At 40.9% G+C, this 22,601-nt stretch overlaps 1 protein-coding gene across 1 annotated transcript in view; it reads left to right on the top strand.

Annotated features, from left to right (window-relative positions):
* Positions 1-8,036: 8,036 nt before the first annotated feature.
* The window catches only part of slc16a10 (solute carrier family 16 member 10), a 38,305-nt gene continuing 23,740 nt past the window's right edge, over positions 8,037-22,601 (top strand). The window contains exon 1 of the mRNA XM_072676706.1: positions 8,037-8,583. Within this exon, the coding sequence (XP_072532807.1) occupies positions 8,256-8,583 (328 nt within the window). The 5' untranslated portion in view covers positions 8,037-8,255. The remainder of the gene's footprint in view (positions 8,584-22,601) is intronic.

Genomic DNA, 22,601 nt, shown 5'->3' with positions numbered 1-22,601 from the left:
TATACTACAGGACGCTACACCAGTGTTATAGATTATTATACTACAGGACGCTACACCAGTGTTATAGATTATAATACTACAGGATGCTACACCAGTATGATAGATTATTATACTACAGGACGCTACACCAGTATGATAGATTATTATACTACAGGACGCTACACCAGTATTACAGATTATTATACTACAGGACGTTACACCAGTATTACAGATTATTATACTACAGGATGCTACACCAGTATTACAGATTATTATACTACAGGATGTTACACCAGTATGATAGATTACTACACTACAGGACATTACACCAGTATTACAGATTACTATACTACAGGACGCTACACCAGTATTACAGATTATTATACTACAGGACGCTACACCAGTGTTATAGATTACTATACTACAGGACGCTACATCAGTATTACATATTAATATACTACAGGACACTACACCAGTATTACAGATTACTATACTACAGGACGCTACACCAGTGTTATAGATTACTATACTACAGGACGCTACACCAGTATTACATATTACTATACTACAGGATGCTACACCAGTGTTATAGATTATTATACTACAGGACACTACACCAGTGTTATAGATTATTATACTACAGGACGCTACACCAGTGTTATAGATTATTATACTACAGGACACTACACCAGTATGATAGATTATTATACTACAGGACGCTACACCAGTATTATAGATTATTATACTACAGGATGCTACACCAGTATTACAGATTACTATCCTACAGGATGCTACACCAGTATGATAGATTATTATACTACAGGACGCTACACCAGTATTACAGATTATTATACTACAGGACGTTACACCAGTATTACAGATTATTATACTACAGGATGCTACACCAGTATTACAGATTATTATACTACAGGATGTTACACCAGTATGATAGATTACTACACTACAGGACATTACACCAGTATTACAGATTACTATACTACAGGACGCTACACCAGTATTACAGATTATTATACTACAGGATGCTACATTATACCAGTATTACAGATTATTATACTACAGGATGCTACACCAGTATTATAGATTATTATACCACAGGACGCTACATCAGTATTACATATTACTATACTACAGGACGCTACACCAGTGTTATAGATTATTATACTACAGGACGCTACACCAGTGTTATAGATTATAATACTACAGGATGCTACACCAGTATGATAGATTATTATACTACAGGACGCTACACCAGTATGATAGATTATTATACTACAGGACGCTACACCAGTATTACAGATTATTATACTACAGGACGTTACACCAGTATTACAGATTATTATACTACAGGATGCTACACCAGTATTACAGATTATTATACTACAGGATGTTACACCAGTATGATAGATTACTACACTACAGGACATTACACCAGTATTACAGATTACTATACTACAGGACGCTACACCAGTGTTATAGATTACTATACTACAGGACGCTACATCAGTATTACATATTAATATACTACAGGACACTACACCAGTATTACAGATTACTATACTACAGGACGCTACACCAGTGTTATAGATTACTATACTACAGGACGCTACACCAGTATTACATATTACTATACTACAGGACGCTACACCAGTGTTATAGATTATTATACTACAGGACACTACACCAGTGTTATAGATTATTATACTACAGGACGCTACACCAGTGTTATAGATTATTATACTACAGGACACTACACCAGTATGATAGATTATTATACTACAGGACGCTACACCAGTATTATAGATTATTATACTACAGGATGCTACACCAGTATTACAGATTACTATCCTACAGGATGCTACACCAGTATTACAGATTACTATACTACAGGACGCTAGACCAGTATTATAGATTACTATACTACAGGACACTACACCAGTATTACAGACTACTATACTACAGGACGCTACACCAGTGTTACAGCTTATTATACTACAGGACATTACACCAGTATTACAGATTACTATACTACAGGACATTACACCAGTATTACAGATTATTATACTACAGGACGCTACACCAGTATGATAGATTATTATACTACAGGACGCTACACCAGTGTTACAGATTATGATACTACAGGGTGCTACACCAGTATTATAGATTATTATACTACAGGATGCTACACCAGTATGATAGATTATTATACTACAGGATACTACACCAGTATTACTGATTATTATACTACAGGATGCTACATTATACCAGTATTACAGATTATTATACTACAGGACGCTACACCAGTATTATAGATTATTATACCACAGGACGCTACATCAGTATTACATATTACTATACTACAGGACGCTACACCAGTGTTATAGATTATTATACTACAGGACGCTACACCAGTGTTATAGATTATAATACTACAGGATGCTACACCAGTATGATAGATTATTATACTACAGGACGCTACACCAGTATGATAGATTATTATACTACAGGACGTTACACCAGTATTACAGATTATTATACTACAGGACGTTACACCAGTATTACAGATTATTATACTACAGGATGCTACACCAGTATTACAGATTATTATACTACAGGATGTTACACCAGTATGATAGATTACTACACTACAGGACATTACACCAGTATTACAGATTACTATACTACAGGACGCTACACCAGTATTACAGATTATTATACTACAGGACGCTACACCAGTGTTATAGATTACTATACTACAGGACGCTACATCAGTATTACATATTAATATACTACAGGACACTACACCAGTATTACAGATTACTATACTACAGGACGCTACACCAGTGTTATAGATTACTATACTACAGGATGCTACACCAGTGTTACAGATTACTATACTACAGGACGCTACACCAGTGTTGTAGATTATTATACTACAGGACACTACACCAGTGTTATAGATTATTATACTACAGGACACTACACCAGTATGATAAATTATTATATTACAGGACGCTACACCAGTATTATAGATTATTATACTACAGGATGCTACACCAGTATTACAGATTACTATCCTACAGGACGCTACACCAGTATTACAGATTACTATACTACAGGACGCTAGACCAGTATTATAGATTACTATACTACAGGACACTACACCAGTATTACAGATTACTATACTACAGGACGCTACACCAGTGTTATAGATTACTATACTACAGGACGCTACATCAGTATTACATATTACTATACTACAGGACACTACACCAGTATTACAGATTACTATACTACAGGACTCTACACCAGTATTACATATTATTATACTACAGGACACCACACCAGTATTACAGATTACTATACTACAGGACGCTACACCAGTATTACAGATTACTATACTACAGGACGCTACATCAGTATTACATATTACTATACTACAGGAAACTACACCAGTATTACAGATTATTATACTACAGGACGTTACACCAGTATTACAGATTATTATACTACAGGACGCTACACCAGTGTTATAGATTACTATACTACAGGACGCTACATCAGTATTACATATTACTATACTACAGGAAACTACACCAGTATTACAGATTATTATACTACAGGACGTTACACCAGTATTACAGATTATTATACTACAGGACGCTACACCAGTATTATAGATTATTATACTACAGGATGCTACACCAGTATTACAGATTACTATCCTACAGGATGCTACACCAGTATTACAGATTACTATACTACAGGACGCTAGACCAGTATTATAGATTACTATACTACAGGACACTACACCAGTATTACAGATTACTATACTACAGGACACTACACCAGTATTACAGATGACTATACTACAGGACGTTAGACCAGTATTACAGATTACTATACTACAGGATGTTACACCAGTATTATAGATTACTATACTACAGGACGCTACACCAGTATTACATATTACTATACTACAGGACGCTACACCAGTGTTATAGATTACTATACTACAGGACGCTACATCAGAGTGATACAGATTACTATACTACAGGACACTACACCAGTATTACAGATTACTATACTACAGGACGCTACATCAGTATTACAGATTACTATACTACAGGACGCTACACCAGTATTATAGATTACTATACTACAGGACGCTACATCAGTATTATAGATTACTATACTACAGGACATTACGCCAGTATTACAGATCATTATACTACAGGACGCTACACCAGTATTATAGATTATTATACTACAGGATGCTACACCAGTATTACAGATTACTATCCTACAGGATGCTACACCAGTATTACAGAGTACTATACTACAGGACGCTAGACCAGTATTATAGATTACTATACTACAGGACACTACACCAGTATTACAGATGACTATACTACAGGACGTTAGACCAGTATAACAGATTACTATACTACAGGATGTTACACCAGTATTATAGATTACTATACTACAGGACGCTACACCAGTATTACAGATTACTTTACTACAGGACGCTACACCAGTATTACAGATTACTTTACTACAGGACGCTACACCAGTCTTATAGATTACTATACTACAGGGTGCTACACCAGTATTACAGATTACTATACTACAGGACTCTACACCAGTATTACATATTACTATACTACAGGACACCACACCAGTATTACAGATTACTATACTACAGGATGCTACACCAGTATTATAGATTATTATACTACAGGATGCTACACCAGTATTACAGATTACTATCCTACAGGACGCTACACCAGTATTATAGATTACTATACAACAGGACGCTACATCAGTATTATAGATTACTATACTACAGGACATTACGCCAGTATTACAGATTATTATACTACAGGACGCTACACCAGTATTATAGATTATTATACTACAGGATGCTACACCAGTATTACAGATTACTATCCTACAGGACGCTACACCAGTATTACAGAGTACTATACTACAGGACGCTAGACCAGTATTATAGATTACTATACTACAGGACACTACACCAGTATTACAGATGACTATACTACAGGACGTTAGACCAGTATAACAGATTACTATACTACAGGATGTTACACCAGTATTATAGATTACTATACTACAGGACGCTACACCAGTATTACAGATTACTTTACTACAGGACGCTACACCAGTATTACAGATTACTTTACTACAGGACGCTACACCAGTCTTATAGATTACTATACTACAGGGTGCTACACCAGTATTACAGATTACTATACTACAGGACACCACACCAGTATTACAGATTACTATACTACAGGACGCTACACCAGTATTATAGATTACTATACTACAGGACACCACACCAGTATTACAGATTACTATACTACAGGACGCTACACCAGTATTATAGATTACTATACTACAGGACACCACACCAGTATTACAGATTACTATACTACAGGACGCTACACCAGTATTATAGATTACTATACTACAGGACACCACACCAGTATTACAGATGACTATACTACAGGACTCTACACCAGACTCTGCAGCCCTTCGGCTCGTGTCTGCCTCCTCCCTCTTTTATTCTGTTTGGATAAATAAATGAATTAAGAGCAAAATAACTGAGCCGTGAACGAAACCATGTCACACATTTTAATGTGATCATTTCCTTCCGCCAAAGTATAGTTCCCTATCAGGCGGCTCGTTGTCAGTCCGTCATGGGAGCGAACTGCTGCTGCAGCTCCTTTCACACAGACCCACTAATTAAACCCAGGTTCCAGCTCCCAGTCTTTTCCCTTATCCGCGCTACTGAGTAGTCTTCTTTTAGCCCTTTTAGTTTGGTGTGATGTCGGTCTTGTTGTCTTTAGCTCTGGGCTTTTTTCGTCACTTCTTGGTTGATGAAGTGGTTCACAGCGGAGTGATACAGTGTAAAACAAGCCGGAGCGACCTGTCCCATAATTAGTGGTAGTAGTGAAACAGGGAGACCGTGTCTGGAGGGCGCTGCGTTTACTGCCTTTCCTCGCCAGGTGGCGTTGTCTTCATTGTACATTAACGTGAACTCAGGTTACTCACTCGGTCTCGGTGAACATCAACGTGTATGTGTGTGTGTGTGTGTGTGTGTGTGTGTGTGTGTGTGGTGTCTGGTATCAGACCTTTGGGAGCTGAGGAACACCTATGAAACATGCTCACGAGGGAGGCCAGTGGGCAGGTGCTGAAGATAAGCAAGGCATCTGCCCATTCATCTAACTTCTACTGTGAGTGTTCTGTGAGGCTTTCTGTTCTTTTCTGAAGGCAGGGAGTTACTGTCCATGGTAATGAACTGTATGATACAGATACACAAAACAGAGATTAGGATGAAAAAGGTCAGATTATTCTTTACACCAGTTACTTCTAGGTAGGACCACTGAGAGGAACCAGGAGAGGAGCCCATCGTTCTCTGGGCTGCAGTTAGGACACAGATAAGATTAGATAAGAGAGGGAGAAAAGGCTGGGGCTTTGTTCAGCTAACAGTCAGTCACCTGATGACACACTGACAACTTGCTTTGTTAACACTAATGTTATCACTTTTAGTAGCCGCAGTAGCTTTAACCCCCCCCCCTGCCCCCTGCTGAAACTAATCAATTTTTAATGTGGAAATCAGGCCTAACAAAAGGCTTCCTGGCCTAATTTGCATTTTCCAAAGCATTTCTAACTGTCCTTAAACTGTAAAGCAAATGCTTGTGCCCAGTGGTGGGTTATATGCATTTAAAGAGTCAGTTTGTTGTGAAGCTGAAACTGTGGTTCATTGTGGAGAAACTTTCAGACAAAATTCATTTTTGCTGGTTTCCAGTGGTGGAGATAGGAAACACTGATATAACAAACACACACAAACCCCATTTTATTACCATCCAGCTCCACCAGCTACAGATCTTCTAAGGTTTATATGTGATGTTGATGATGATAAAATAGAGACAAACATGAAGAACAATTTTTTGGGGGTGACAACTATTTTTGCCATGAAACGTGCTGCATGTATCCTTCCACCATTTCATTGATAAGTATTTTTAAAAACAGTGTCTCAGGCATCATGCAGCATATAAATGTTTAAAAAATAATTAATTAAATGAATATTTGTGTTAAATGAAATTATTAATATTAAAATATAAATATAAATAAAAAATAACAATAAAAAAGGGGCAGTGGTGGCTCAGCAGCCACTCAGGCTCAGGTTGTGGGTTCCAAGTGGGTTCAATACCAAGCTGCCATTGTTGGGCCCTTTCTGCTCCCCGGGCGCCGCAGCAATGGCTGCCCACTGCTCCGGGCATGTGTGTTCACTGTCCACTGTGTGTGTTTCACTGCTGTGTATGTGTGTGTTTACTGCATGGATGGGATGAATGCAGAAGCCAAATTCTATCTGTGGTTGTTTAATGTTTTTAAATGACTATTTGGACTCATAACTATAACTTTCTGGAGCATTAAACTCTTTAGATGTCTGGTACCATTCACCATCTCTCAGCACGATCTTGAAAGTTTCTCTAGAACGGAGCATTTCACACCAAACCATTCTGAATGACTCTCCGTCTACTCCAGTGAGAAATGGCACCTACTTTTCCCTCTATTTTAGTCAGTATCTAGTTCCTAGTTCATTCTGCCATGCAGGTTGACCGCTTGACTGTAGCTCACACCTCTCACTTAGGAGCTGGAGCTTTTATTTTACACCAAAATGATATAAACAAAGTGTATACGTGCTGGATGTTTCACTGCAGTCCTTTTTGGACCTGATGCTTTCTACTGTTACTCCTGTCATTCATTACTTTTTGGCAGAACCGCTCACTCCTCTTAACACGCCTGTGGTTGTTTAACCTTGTAAGAGGAGCGCCTGCGCGTCGTCCAATCACACGGCGGCTAAACGTTCTACTGCTGAATATGAAAGCAGTAGGGCAGCGCCTTGCCCAATCACACGCGGTTTCAGCGTTCTACCGCTGAATATACATATGTGGCCACGCCCTTTCTATATTTATACATGAAGACTGCAGTGCAGCGTTGCAGAGCTGGCAGCAGGAACAGCTGCATCAGATCTAAATATAAGGAGGCTTTTAAGGAGGCTGCTGGCGACATTTATTGCTTAGGGTACAAAGACATAGCTTTACCAAGTGTCCAGCCTTCCTGGTGCTGTTTTGGGTTATCATCACTGGCGGCAGTTTGAGTCAGTCCTCTCCAGCGTCTGCTCGGTTGTCCAGCTGCAGGAGGGTGTCCGTGTGCGTCGTTTGGGAATGACAGAAGACAGAAACATGACCGAAGAGGAGACCGGTTCTGCCCCGGAGCAGACTGAGGTGAAAGCCGATGAGGGGAGGCTCGACGAGGCGGAGGAGAAGAAGAAGGAGAACGGATGGGACGGTACAGGAGAGGCCGCGACGAAAACCGACCCCACTGAAGCCGAGTTTGTGCACCCTGAGGGCGGCTGGGGCTGGGTGGTCATGCTGGCCTCCATGTGGTGCAACGGCTCTGTCTTTGGGATCCAGAACGCCTTCGGCATCTTGTTCGTTTACCTTCTGAAAGAGTTTGGCTCGGAAGAAGACCCAGACCTGCGGTTCAGGACAGGTAACGTGGACGTTTTACCGCACCTCTAACTTAGCTGGCGCTAGCTGTCCGGGTCTGCACAGAGATTTCTCTCGAGAACTTTTCAGACTCCTGGTTAGTCCATCACGACTGGCGGCGAGGTTGTTACTGATCGCGTATAACGTAGCTGGCTTTTCTAACGAGTGTAATGGTGGTGTTTCCGCACAGAGCAGACCCACACGAACCGAAGAGTTGTTGGGTTGATTGTAGATAAAGCGCAGTGGAGATCATCTGTGGAGCGACAGTGAGCGTTAGTGCTAGTCGTTAGCTAGTCCTAGTCGTCGTGTCTCCTTCTCAGACCCCACAGACGACGGTTAAACACAGGCTGCTCGCGCGCGCACGTGGAGCTGTGAACGAGAAGTAGAAGACCGTCGCGCGCCAGATGCGTTAGCCACACGGCTAACCCGGGAGAAACCGAGGGGTTACTGCCTCTGTAAACTCCTGAATTACAACTCATAACCGACCTGACCTGTGATAGATATGCCTTTTATAACCAAATCCATATTATTCGATCCTCTTTAGCAAAAACTAGCGAAAGTGAAACGGTGTGTTTGTGTTCAGTCAGGTACAGAGCGGAGACGCGTGCTGTGGTTCACTTCTCAGGGGTGTGTGTGTGTGTGTGTGTGTGTGTGTCTAGTCTTGTATTTACGTCTTTGTGAGGACCTCATGATGATAGGAAAAGTGGGAAAACTGTGGACGCGAGGGGAATTTTGATGGTCATCAAAGTAACACACTGTTTGCACTACAGATGCACCTTTTGGAAAACGTTTGGCCTTCGGGTTACAGCCACTAAGCTTAATGTTAGGGTTAGGTGTTGGTTGCCTCCTTAAAGTTTTTAAGGTTTACGTGTGAATGGCTAGGTTTAGGTGTGGGTTACAATGGTTACACCCAGGATTAGGTGTGGGTTACTATGGTTACACTCAGGGTTAGGTGTGGGTTACTATGGTTACACCCAGGATTAGGTGTGGGTTACTATGGTTACACCCAGGGTTAGGTGTGGGTTACTGTGGTTAAGGTTGGGTTTAGGTGTGGATTGCCATGATTTAGGCGATTAAGGTAAGGTTTAGGTGTGGGTTACTGTGGTTAAGGTTAGGTTTAGGTGTGGGTTACTGTGGTTAAGGTTAGGTTTGGGTGGGGGTTACTGTGGTTAAGGTTAGGTTTGGGTGTGGGTTACTGTGGTTAAGGTTAGGTTTGGGTGTGGGTTACTGTGGCTAAGGTAAGGTTTTGGTGGGGGTTACTGTGGCTAAGGTTAGGTGTGGGTTACTGTGGTTAAGGTTAGGTTTAGGTGTGGGTTACTGTGGTTAAGGTTGGGTTTAGGTGTGGGTTACTGTGGCTAAGGTTAGGTTTTGGTGTGGGTTACTGTGGCTAAGGTAAGGTTTTGGTGGGGGTTACTGTGGCTAAGGTTAGGTGTGGGTTACTGTGGTTAAGGTTAGGTTTAGGTGTGGGTTACTGTGGTTAAGGTTGGGTTTAGGTGTGGGTTACTGTGGCTAAGGTTAGGTGTGGGTTACTGTGGTTAAGGTTAGGTTTAGGTGTGGGTTACTGTGGCTAAGGTTAGGTGTGGGTTACTGTGGTTAAGGTTAGGTTTAGGTGTGGGTTACTGTGGCTAAGGTTAGGTGTGGGTTACTGTGGCTAAGGTAAGGTTTAGGTGGGGGTTACTGTGGCTAAGGTAAGGTTTAGGTGTGGGTTACTGTGGCTAAGGTTAGGTGTGGGTTACTGTGGCTAAGGTAAGGTTTAGGTGGGGGTTACTGTGGTTAAGGTTAGGTTTAGGTGTGGGTTACTGTGGCTAAGGTTAGGTGTGGGTTACTGTGGTTAAGGTTAGGTTTAGGTGTGGGTTACTGTGGCTAAGGTTAGGTGTGGGTTACTGTGGCTAAGGTAAGGTTTAGGTGGGGGTTACTGTGGCTAAGGTAAGGTTTAGGTGGGGGTTACTGTGGTTAAGGTTAGGTGTGGGTTACTGTGGCTAAGGTAAGGTTTAGGTGTGGTGTGGGTTACTGTGGTTAAGGTTGGGTTTAGGTGTGGGTTGGCATGATTAAGCTTAGGCTTAGCTGTTGGTGCAACATTACTTAGCTAAAGTACATCAAAAGTCAGTGGACGCCCTTGAAAAGATGCTGGGTCTTCTCACTGCTGTCTTGTTTGCTAAGCAGATCATTTTAATAAAGCCTGAGTGGTCAAAGGGAAAGTAGCACTTCATGTTGTTTATAATGCTGTAAAGTAAAAGTTCTGCTCTCTGGAAAGTTTATGCAGTTCTTTAACAGGTCCCAAGAAGCATGGGATTTAAAAGAGAGAGAGAGGGTTGCTTTGTCTGAATGTTTATTGCACTGCAAAAGCTCTAAAATCTATTTGTAATATATATCACAAGACATGTGTTACTATTGTAGCTTTCACACAAAACCTTTTAATCTCCACATTTTGACATCATCTGACAGTTGTGTCAACATTTCAGGATGAATGGACCAATAGAAATGGCCCTAAATAGCGTACATATAAACAGTCTAAATATCTAAATCTGGAAGCTAAGAAGGTTTCTCTCCTACTGTATCCTTTTTGCTTTACAGCGACTATATTCATCATTTAGCTAGTTAGGTTGCACCCATTGCTGACACAGATCGTCTAACGTCTGCACAGCTGCCAATAATTCTATTGCCAATAGAATAGGACTCTCTGGAGCAGATAAATATGAACGTATTGGCACCATGACTAATGCCAGGCGTGGGCTAGAGGAGTATGAGGCCCACAGTATTGAGCTGTGGAGCTGTGTTCTCTGAAGTGATGACGGTGGTGCTCCATCCAGTACTTTTTGGGATGAGGTAGTGATCATTCAGCATCCTGACATCACTAACACTGTATTTTTCCACAGGTTTGTATAGGTGCACAATTGAGTGATGGATTATTGTTATGACAGAGTAAACAGGAACAGTGTATGCAGTATGCAGTGTACAGTATGGTGTGTATTATTAAATGCTAGGTGTCGTTTATTGGGGTCCTGCATGCATGCTGTTATCTCTAGTGCTAACTGGTGGGATATAGGCTTCCTGTCACTTGTTAGTTACATTAGACTCATGGAGTAGGAGAGGTTATAGCGAAACACTGTTTTTCATCTGCACTGAAATTGTGTGGAGGTGTGGAGTTCTGTGTGAGTTTACACACACTAACACTGTAAATGTATTTGATTATTTTAATTAAATATTACGAGGACGTTTTGCTGCAGTGTGTGTGTATGTCTGGAGCTGATCAGATCAAACTCAAATGATTAAAGAACACAGGAGTGTGTGTGTATTAGGTGTTTTATCTGTAACAGGGGTAAAGATTGCATCAGCATAGGCCTGGCCAGCTGTCTTCCACCCACACACACACACTCCACCGAAAACCTTCGCCCTTGTAGAACAACTTGCCAAAAACGTCTGCTGGACTAGAGACACCAGTGTCCTCTCTCTGTCTCACTCCTTCTCCTTATTTTTCCTCCTCCACTTTTCCTGTCTCTCTCAGAGTTCAGAACAACAGTAATAACATTTTTAATAATAATAATAACAATATTTATTACAACTCCTCCGTGTACACACGCTGCTCTGGAAAGTGTTATTAGTGGGTGAATGTGTGTGTCAGGTAATGATGTTGCCTTATGACAGTCTATACAGGTGTCATTACTGTAATCACAGATTTCTTTATTCTTTTAGCTAAAACAATAACAACACAGTCTATACAGGTGTAATTACTGTAATCACAGATTTCTTTATTCTTTTAGCTAAAACAATAACAACACAGTCTGTACAGGAGTCATTACTGTAATCACAGATTTCTTTATTATTTTAGCTAAAACAATAACAACACAGTCTGTACAGGAGTCATTACTGTAATCACAGATTTCTTTATTCTTTTAGCTAAAACAATAACAACACAGTCTGTACAGAAGTCATTACTGTAATCACAGATTTCTTTATTATTTTAGCTAAAACAATAACAACACAGTCTGTACAGAAGTCATTACTGTAATCACAGATTTCTTTATTCTTTTAGCTAAAACAATAACAACACAGTCTGTACAGAAGTCATTACTGTAATCACAGATTTCTTTATTCTTTTAGCTAAAACAATAACAACACAGTCTGTACAGGAGTCATTACTGTAATCACAGATTTCTTTATTCTTTTAGCTAAAACAATAACAACACAGTCTGTACAGAAGTCATTACTGTAATCACAGATTTCTTTATTCTTTTAGCTAAAACAATAACAACACAGTCTGTACAGGAGTCATTACTGTAATCACAGATTTCTTTATTCTTTTAGCTAAAACAATAACAACACAGTCTGTACAGAAGTCATTACTGTAATCACAGATTTCTTTATTCTTTTAGCTAAAACAATAACAACACAGTCTGTACAGGAGTCATTACTGTAATATAGATGAATAACACAGTCTAGGTGCAGTCCATTGGGAAGATGGCATTTCCTTTGACAGTCCTTCTCTTATTGGCCAACATTTTTAACAAAATGGAAACCTTCAGCCCAAGCCTTTATAAAGGCTGTGGTTCTCCTTTCTCCTTTGTCTGGCTAGCAGACCCCAGCTGGTGAAAATATGGGACTTAACCTTTACTACACTCCCTGTTTACACATAACTGTGCAGCCAGGCGCAAATCCAACATAGTCTTTTTAAGACTTTTTAAGTTTACTATTAATATGACCATCCTCCATCACAGACAGACGAGAGCCTACAGAGACAAGGTCAATGCTCTGTCAGAGTGGTGCTTTGACACCTTTGAGCTGAGAGACATTGGCACAGACTTAACTACTGTCTGGTATGGCAGCTACATCACGTGCGACTCAAATGCCCTTTAGAAAGTGGTGAAGACAGCAAACTCCACCATGTACATTAGTCCATCAGTCACAATACTTGAGGAAAACCCTCAAAATCAGGTCACCCAGTACACAGTATGTTTACAAGTAGGCAGTACCACAGCATCCAGTCCAGAACTAACAGGCTAAAGAACAGTTTCTACCCACCGACTGTCAGACTACTGAACAAACCATGAAGCTGCAAAAAACAGCTACTTCAGCTTTGTGAGGAAGATATAGATGATCTAATTAATTCCATTGGAGAATTGATTGACAAAGATACTGACAAAGCAATCAGGCATCTCACAGTCTCAGCCTTACATTTGTATACCCACAAAATGGAACAGTCAGATTTTAGCAAATCAGGCAAGTTGAAATCGTTGTCCACCAGTGTACACCAAGACAAACCATAACCCTTGCTGTTGCTGACAGCAGTGACAGTCATGCTGTAGTTTTATCTGAAGGATTTCTGACCCCTAGTTCCACTGAAACAAGTGTAGAAACTTGTGTCTTTATGTTTTGCTAACATAAGTAATTAAGAAGCACATAATCCAACCGGTAAGTCACAATAACTCAGCACTTTTTAAGCAGTAACTCTTCATGTCTGCCGTTCGCACAGACCTGGCCTGCAGTCAGAGCATCCCAGGCATGTGTGACCTCTGGCCTTTCGGGAAATTGAGGGTTATTCTAGTCGTAACGCATGCCGGTCCCAACACCCGTGCTGGTGTCACAACCTTGTAATCTGTCTGTAATCTCTGTGAGTGAAGTGTAAATCCTGTTTAATTGAGTCAGAAGGATCTGGCCTTCTTATTCAGAGTGGCTTTGGGCCTTTTGTTGGCATTGTGAACCAAAGCAGCTTGGTGTCCATTGAAGCTGTTGAGTCTATTGAGGCTACTCAGTGAGGGGGATCAGTTTGTGATTGGAGGCTAATCGGGGGAAGCTGGGGGGGGTTGTGTAGGGGGCTGGAACACAACTTCATTAAAGTCTGCTGAAAACTGTGCAGGAGCAACAGCTTGTAGAGCTGCCTCTAACAAATAGCATGTCATTTTATCCACATTTTGCAAAATGGTGAGAAACAGCTTCTAAAAACTTTAATCCAGCGAGCTGCTAAAATGAACATTTGAACTGTTGACAAACTGCAATATGATTTTAAAAAAGGAATATGATCACTGACTCCAGATGCTCCAGACAAACACTGGATTTAGACTTTCACCAATCCCAGTTAAAAAACTCTCAAAACAGATTCAGATCTTCATTTGTTTGGCTAATCATGAATTAGAACATCATCCATGCTGATTTTAAGAACAACTTGTTATTACTTTAATGGTTTTTGTACAGAGATGGGATTTGTGACAGTCTTAGTCCAGTGATTTTCTAGCCACATTAGCCTAGCATCGTCTGTTGTAAACTAAAGAAACACACGTCAGTTATCAAACAGTTTAATGCAGTTTTGAAGGTCGATAAAAGATGTGACTGGGGTGTGTCTGAAAACCAGATGATAATAATACAGTAGGAATAGTAATAAAGTATACCAAATACCAAAAGTATTTAGACACCCACTCCTTCAGTGTGTCAACAAGAGTATTACCAGGAGTTTGACCCCTTTGCTTAATCAGTGGGTAGAAATCATTCTTTATCCTGTTCATGACCCCCTTTGCTGTCTTTACTCTTCTGAGAAGGCTTTAAACTAGATGTTGTAACATCACTGTGAGGAGGATTTGATTGCGTTTAGTCTGAATGATTGGAATGATTGGAATGACTAGTTCTGCCACTTCAACTCACCCCAGAGGTCTTGGATGGAGCTCCATCACTCCAGAGAAAACAGCTCCACAGCCCAGTGCTGTGGCCAAGATGCTTATGCTTGCTCCATAGTGGCCCCTACTATTCATCAGTGCTTTTCTGAAGATATTATATATGCTGTGTGTGAATGCCTGTGTCAGCCACACACTCATTAGAAGGGCTTATGGGTGAGACTTCTGGACAGATAGTGTGTATGCTTTTCTCCCTCCAGTGTAATCAGACCCTTCCTATTCCCAGCAGACTCCATGGTGTGAAACGACTCCGAATTAGAAATGCGTATTTGCCAACTCATTTCATTCAGAAGAGCAGGTTTGTTTCTGTAGCTGTCGCGGAATTTTCTGGAAAAACCCGGCATGGCTGCTTTAAGCCTCAACTTGACTGAAAAGAGCTAAAGGTTGTGACCTATGACAGCAAATATGGAAAGATTCTGTGAATACCAGCGACATGCAGAGCCACGAGACTGCGCAGCAGCAGAGCTCATTCGTCCTACAGCAGTTTAGTTCCACCCATTCGGCCGACAGCAGTTTAGCTCAGCCCATTCACACTCAAATTATAAAGAGTGTTTAAGCCCTGACTGCTTTTTTAATGAAGCAGCCAATCAGAACAGAGCTCATTTACATACATCAGTCTGAAATGCATAGTCTGTTTAATTCTAAGTGTTAAGGAGAGGTTGACTGTTTTTGGTTCATGAACTCTTTAAGTGGAGCTCAAAAAACGAGATACAAGATAAAATGCACAGGTCTTTTTAACTTAGCATGTGATAAGTAAAAAAAAAGTAATTGCTTAGTTAAATATTCTAGTAAAACAATAATAAATTAATAAAGTGATTAATCCGATTAAAGGGCACTTCAATCGGGTTTGTGAAGATTGCTGAAACACGTGGACCGCAGGACTCCAGTATTTGCAGTTGAAGCAGACAGTGGTTAACATTTAACACCATGTTTGATCTGAGCCTCGTGTGAGCGTGACCTTCGACTCAGGTGAAGGTCGGCGGCTATCAAAGGGGTGGGCTTAGTCACACACACATACACATACACATGCATGTGAGCATCGGCACATACATTCGCACACCAATACCTTTCCACGACAATCGCAAATATGTCAACATCACTCTATGCCCCATATGGGATGGCCTACAAGAGTCCCAGAATTAGCCAATCAGAGACAAGAATGATATTCTGCTTTAGTTTCACAAATCTTTGGCCTTCACCGCAGTTTCCTTTAGCAGAGGTTATGTAATTAAAAGGCTAGTTTGGCGAACAAATTTAATTAAAGTCAAATTTATGCTATATTTCTGAGTACTGAACAACTCCACACACTTTGAGGAGAGTGGGTGAGGATTTGGGCGGGCAGTTAACACCATGCTAAATGGTGGGGCACATGCATCGGTTGTTTCATTAGCCTGATGGCTTCAGTGCTGAAACTAAAGCTAAACTTAAAAATGTAACTCTTTTTTTTATCTAATGCTATTTGTAGCCAATGAGGCTAATTTAGTGACTGTTTAGGTAATGCTACTATAGCTATGTGTTAGCAATGTTAGTCTAGCGTCTCCGACCACAGAAGCACACGCCTGGGCTCAGTGATCAGACAGTCCTGATCTGATAATGTAGTGCAGCTCAGCAGGTTTAACTAAAGAGGCAAACTTCACGCTCCAAGCATGTACTGGCTAATCAACTACAGTTGGGGGTAAGGCAGGAAACTTGGTCTTGTCAAACTGTTGCTTGAACTGGTTCAGGATTTGTCATTTTTCTGTTGACTGCATCTATTGAGTGGGAATGTGCGGGTGTGCTTTTTACCTCAGTAAAATCAACAAAGGAAGACCTTTAGACCACAAAGACATTAGCTCAGATCTGATAAAGGTGCACATATTTGTCACTGTACAGCGAAATGTGTCCTCTGCATTTAACCCATCTGGTAGTGAACACACACTCACACACACACACACACACACACACACACACACACACACACACACACACACACACGTGATAGGGGCAGTGAGTACACACACACACCCAGAGCGGTGGGCAGCCAACTCCAGCGCCCGGGGAGCAGAGAGGGTAAAGGGCCTTGCTCAAGGGCCCAACAGTGGCAGCTTGCCGAGCCCGGGAATCGAACCCACAACCCTGTTATCAATATCCCGGCGCTCTAACCGCTGAGCCACCACCCTGATAGTCTAACCTCTGGAATAAACATTAGGTAACAAAACCGGCGAGGATAAAACATCCACTGAAAAAACCCATGAAGCAGCTGTGGATTTAAATGGTCTCTGCTCAGTAACTGTATCCTTAAATAAACATGTGTTTGCACAGTCATGTGCATGCACACACACGCGCACAGATGAGGATTACACACACAGATATGTCAACACTGTTTATCTCTGCCTGCTGGAAAACAAACAGTGTGTTCTAGATATACATAGAATTCTTAATAGGTTCACACGAATTCTCCAGCAAAGCTTAAAGTAAGTCTAATAAAACATACCGTTCTAAAATCTTGCTGGCTGTGCCGTATGCATACTTACACAACTAGAACACAGTGATTGCGTAACTTGAGCAGATCCCAAAACATGTCTAGGTTCTACTGTAGTTAACGAAGCTAATTTAGTGACTGTTACAGAGCTAAAGCTACTATAGCTAGGCTAACCCAACTAGTTATTGTTAGTTCCCTCCACTAGTCAGGATTTCCGCTATCACGCGATGCTACCAACACTGAGAGGGTGGAGGCTAGCATGGTCTTCCTCTGAGACACATGAAGCTCCAACTGCATCTTGTGTAAACTGCCGTTAACACAACACCACTGGAGCTCCAACAGACGTGGAGGGGAGCATGATTAACCTCTTAATTGATGATGTGTAAATTCGGTAGGTTTAGACTGAGTCTCAGAAAGCAGCTCAGCGGTTCTGAACAGGAACTATGTGCAGAATTTGGCACGAGTCTCTCACTGCTGTTTAAGGAATGGTGTTTCCAAATCTTGAATGCCACCCCCGCCCTCCACTGCAGGCCCCCTCCCCTCAATTACTTGAGTGCATTATACTGGAATGTCCAGCTTCTTACCAAGCCAGTTGTACTGTTTTGTGTAACATTAACTTCGTTTTATGCACACAAGATCCTCCAGCCCGCATCGAGCAGACCAAGGTGGCCTCTGAGAAGGCTGCTAATTGGCCGAGACCCTCCCAATACAGAACCTATTGCAGAGCCCGCCCGTAACGAGCGCCAGCTGCGGATCGTCTTTAATGACTGCACGTAATGACCTGCCCAGGGGGAGGAAGTGTGTTCAAGATGAGTGAGCAGTTCAGTGTTTCTGCACCGTCATCTCTCAAAATCAGGCAGCCAGAAACCTTCTTCCTCCCTACGTCTGCTGTCAGATCTGTAGATTTATACAGTCTATTATCTGACTGCTCCTAAATGATTTGTCCTTACATATATGATGTGTCCAAATGTTTATGGATACCCCATTTTATTAGGGAAATCATCTGCTGTTAAGGAGCAGTTTGGCAGAACATCAAATGAACATTGATGAGTGATCACAGATGCAGTCGACCAGCTAGTACAGCCCAGACAGCCAAGACATATGCGCTATATATACAGTATATACGCTAGACTGATTAAAAACTAAGCTAGAGCTCGTAATGACTTGAAGGAATGAGGAATCTGCATTTTACCATTTTGCTAAATATCTCGTATGATAACAGTGATTGAGGATAGAAACACTGTTTTTCGGTTTGCACTCCACCACAAACATGATCAGAAGATTTTTTACATAGATAGGATTCTGAGGTGATGTTGCACTTTCTGCACTTTCTAGTGGGAAACTATGATTTTACCATGACCCCCAACGCCGACCTTCAAGAACACACTAATAATTGTTTTGTAATTGGTTGTATTTTCGTTATTGAACCGCAGCATGTGAACATGGTAGTCTAAAATCCTCTTTATTCTCATCCCCATGCAACAACAAAAAAAACAGATGCTGCTGATGCTTCTTACTGGATACCAAATTCTCAAACTCTGCTCTTTGATTTGTTGCAGTAATACCAAATATCCGTGTGCTTTATTCGTGACAGAGCAAATACATTTTCCTGGGGCGTTCATGTTGTTTTCAACCAAAACCACATGAACAAAAATCATGTCGTACTTACAAGCTCCAAAGTCGTATATAGAAACTTTAGAGGAGGACCTGAAGGCAGCATAAAGCAGCCGTTCTGAGAAAGTTATGAGCAAGCCGAGGTGATTGTTTTCCCCCCCCCGACATGTTCCAGCATGTGCCAGTACAGATCTGTACCAGAGGTTTGCATTGCAAATACTTCCCCTTCCTCTCCACACCTCCTCTGTTTGATTCCGTTTTGGCCTCACATCTCTTACATCTCAGAAATAGCATAACTTACTGAATGTGTTTACATGCACTTAATAAACTAATCACTGCAGAAAGTTGGATTTTATCAATCATTCAAAATCCCAAAAAAAGCACATTTCCAAGCACTTCTGATAGTAATCTGATAATGAAAAATCTTTTTATTATTTTCACATGTACCTTTACGGTTGCTTAGCAACTTGCCAAGAAACTCATGATGAAAAACTTGTTTGTCTATTTACTGGGAATCTCGTCTATTTACAGTTTGGTTCTTTCTGTAACTGTAAATGTAACTTCCTGTCACGAGAGCGGCTAGACGCGAGCCAGGCGCAGACCACATCATTGCAGCTGTGGTCAGAGGTCACAGGGGGATTACTTCTAGGTCGCTGCTGGCCGCCGCTGTCCTCAGATGACTGCGAGCCCCCTCAGTGCTTTAACTGCCCTCTCTGTAGGGGGCGCTGGAGCAGAGCCAGTATGTCAGCGCGGAAGAGATTAGCATAGATCAAACACATGCACCCCACCGAGAGGCGGGACACACTCTACCTGCGCCCCACTTTTCAAATAACTCTAATAAAACTAGATTTAGACTGGATTCTCAGGGTTCCTCCGACTGGACCACATGTTGGTTCCCTTTCATGTCCAAACACACCTGAAGCAGGTATCTAAAAGTGTATCTGTCCATTTATTTTTGTCCTTTTTCCTTTTCAGTCCATTTATTTTTGTTCCTGAACATAATAAATAATTGCAGCATGAGAAAATCTCTCTCTGAATGAAGTAGATAAACCTTTAGCACTTAGAGGGCTGAGTCATGTCAAAGCTTTAGATTAAACCTCCCTCAGAGAAATAAGTGTAATACTGATGAACTGCAGCTGTTGATGTTGAATAGCTAGCTAGCTAGTCGCGGGCAGCACCACATATGAGTGAAGTCATGCCCCAGATCTGGCCAAGCGCAGCTGCTTTACAGAGAAGAATCTGTACAGTACCTGTGTAGTGAGACTAGATGACAAGGCTCTCTGAAAAATAGAGGTTTTAGAAGCCTGCTCTGTGTTTATGGGCGTGAATGGAAAGAGTAAAAGAAAATATTGCAACCGTTCAGATGTTGTTGAGTTCACCTACTTAACCGCTTACAGGTGGTGTTTCTGAAATCCTGACTAATGCCCCTTTAAGGTGTGTAGATGGCTGATTACCCAGTCGGGTACCTCTGGGATTTTGTCATTTTTCTTCTCGACTAGGTTTGAAGTCTCTCAGAGAGTTTTAGTCAATCATTAGTTAAATCCATATCATTGCATTCAACATTCTTGTTTCTCTGTAATCTTTTTACCTGTCATCTTTAATCGGCTTTCTAAAATTCGACTACGTAGCTGAGTATGTGGTGTAGTTAACCAGTAACATCCCAGCATGTTTAACCCTCCCCTGATATAAATCAGCCCCTATTAGAAAATGTGTACTACAGTAATCAGTGTAGACGACAATATGTAAATGATTTGGAAAATAATGTAGCGATCTGATCAGTGGCCGCTGTGAGCTTGTGTGTGTGTGCGTGATGGAGACAACTGGTAAAATGTCTCTGTTTCCCGCTGTCTTCTCAGAGCGAGAGTTATGCCCAACTTCCTGTCAGCCAACTTCCTGTCATTCCACAAATAACCTCACAGCTCCAAACACACTTTGAGAGAACTGTGTTAGGACATTTAGCTTTAAAAACAGAGTGAGTCGGTTCGTTTTATTGTTTAATTAAGTTGAATTAATGAAACATTTCAAATGCAAAAAGTTCATTAACATTTGTCATTTAAAGCACCTATTTTTACACAGTCAATTTGTACAACGTTTGTACAACCCTGGCCAAATATACTTGAGGTTACGAGTGTGAATAACAGACACACTTCTGCTCGTTGTCATACACAGTTACTTATTATTAGTTTATTTATTGAAAATATAGTCATGTTTTCAAGTATGTTTCATTCAGTAAATAATGATATATTGTCATAAATGTGCAGAAAAATGCTTACACTCAGGTTTATTGTTTACTGTAGAGCATTTGTTCACTTATTTATACTTTCAGCATTACCTTGTTAGTTGAACAGAGGTGCACAAACCTTTGTACTTGATTGTGGGTACATGAACATAATAAATATAGAGCGCAGGCGTTCATATAGTTACTCACATCTCGTCACTCTAGCTCAAAAAACCTTGTATCTCTAAAATGGCAACAGGAGAAGAATGTAACCCCTTGGCACAGTGTACAGAACAACTGCCAGACTCACATACCTTTGAAAAGTGGAAAACAGCAAAAATGGAGAAGTTTTTGGGTGATGGCAACAATACATACATACAGATGAGACTTATTCTTATCTATTTATCTGTTTAATACATTGAAACACATGAACAAACGTTTGTCCTGACGCTGTATGAAAGCTAGTGTGTGTGTGTGTGAAGGAGAAATTAAACACACACACAGGCTGTAAGGTCAGAAGTTGAGTGGAGTATTTACGTCTCCGTGTGAATGGGATGCTCCCACCCTGAGATATTTATCAGGAGTGTGTAAACGTATGCTGTGTTGTTTATTCACTGTAACACACCACCTCCGGTGTTCTCCTGCCTTTCCACACAGTTTAACAAAACAAAGAGAAAACAAACACAAAGAATCCCCGAACATTGTTTTAAATAAAAAACAAATGCTTTCATTAGGCATGTCCTGATTTTGTCCCCCGATCAGATATCCCGTATCTTTTTTCTGAGTATTAGCCCCCACTGAACGTCTGATCTGAGTACTGTAATGGTAAGTATTGGCCAATACTGATCCAGTCTGAGTACCATTATACTCAGTGTTGTCTGATACTGATCCGATACGATTACTCACAGACGGCCAATACCGATCCAAATGAAGTATGTTAATGCTGAGTGCAGTCTGATAACAATCTGATCTGAGGACTTTATTGTATAGTACTGTGCAATACCGATCCAATCTTAATACTACAGAGTATTGTCTGTAATCTGATCTGATTCCATTTGATTAGACAT

The sequence above is a fragment of the Salminus brasiliensis genome, chromosome 1, assembly GCF_030463535.1.
Source record: "Salminus brasiliensis chromosome 1, fSalBra1.hap2, whole genome shotgun sequence".
NCBI lineage: Eukaryota > Metazoa > Chordata > Actinopteri > Characiformes > Bryconidae > Salminus > Salminus brasiliensis.
This window is presented reverse-complemented; position numbering and strand designations above follow the sequence as displayed.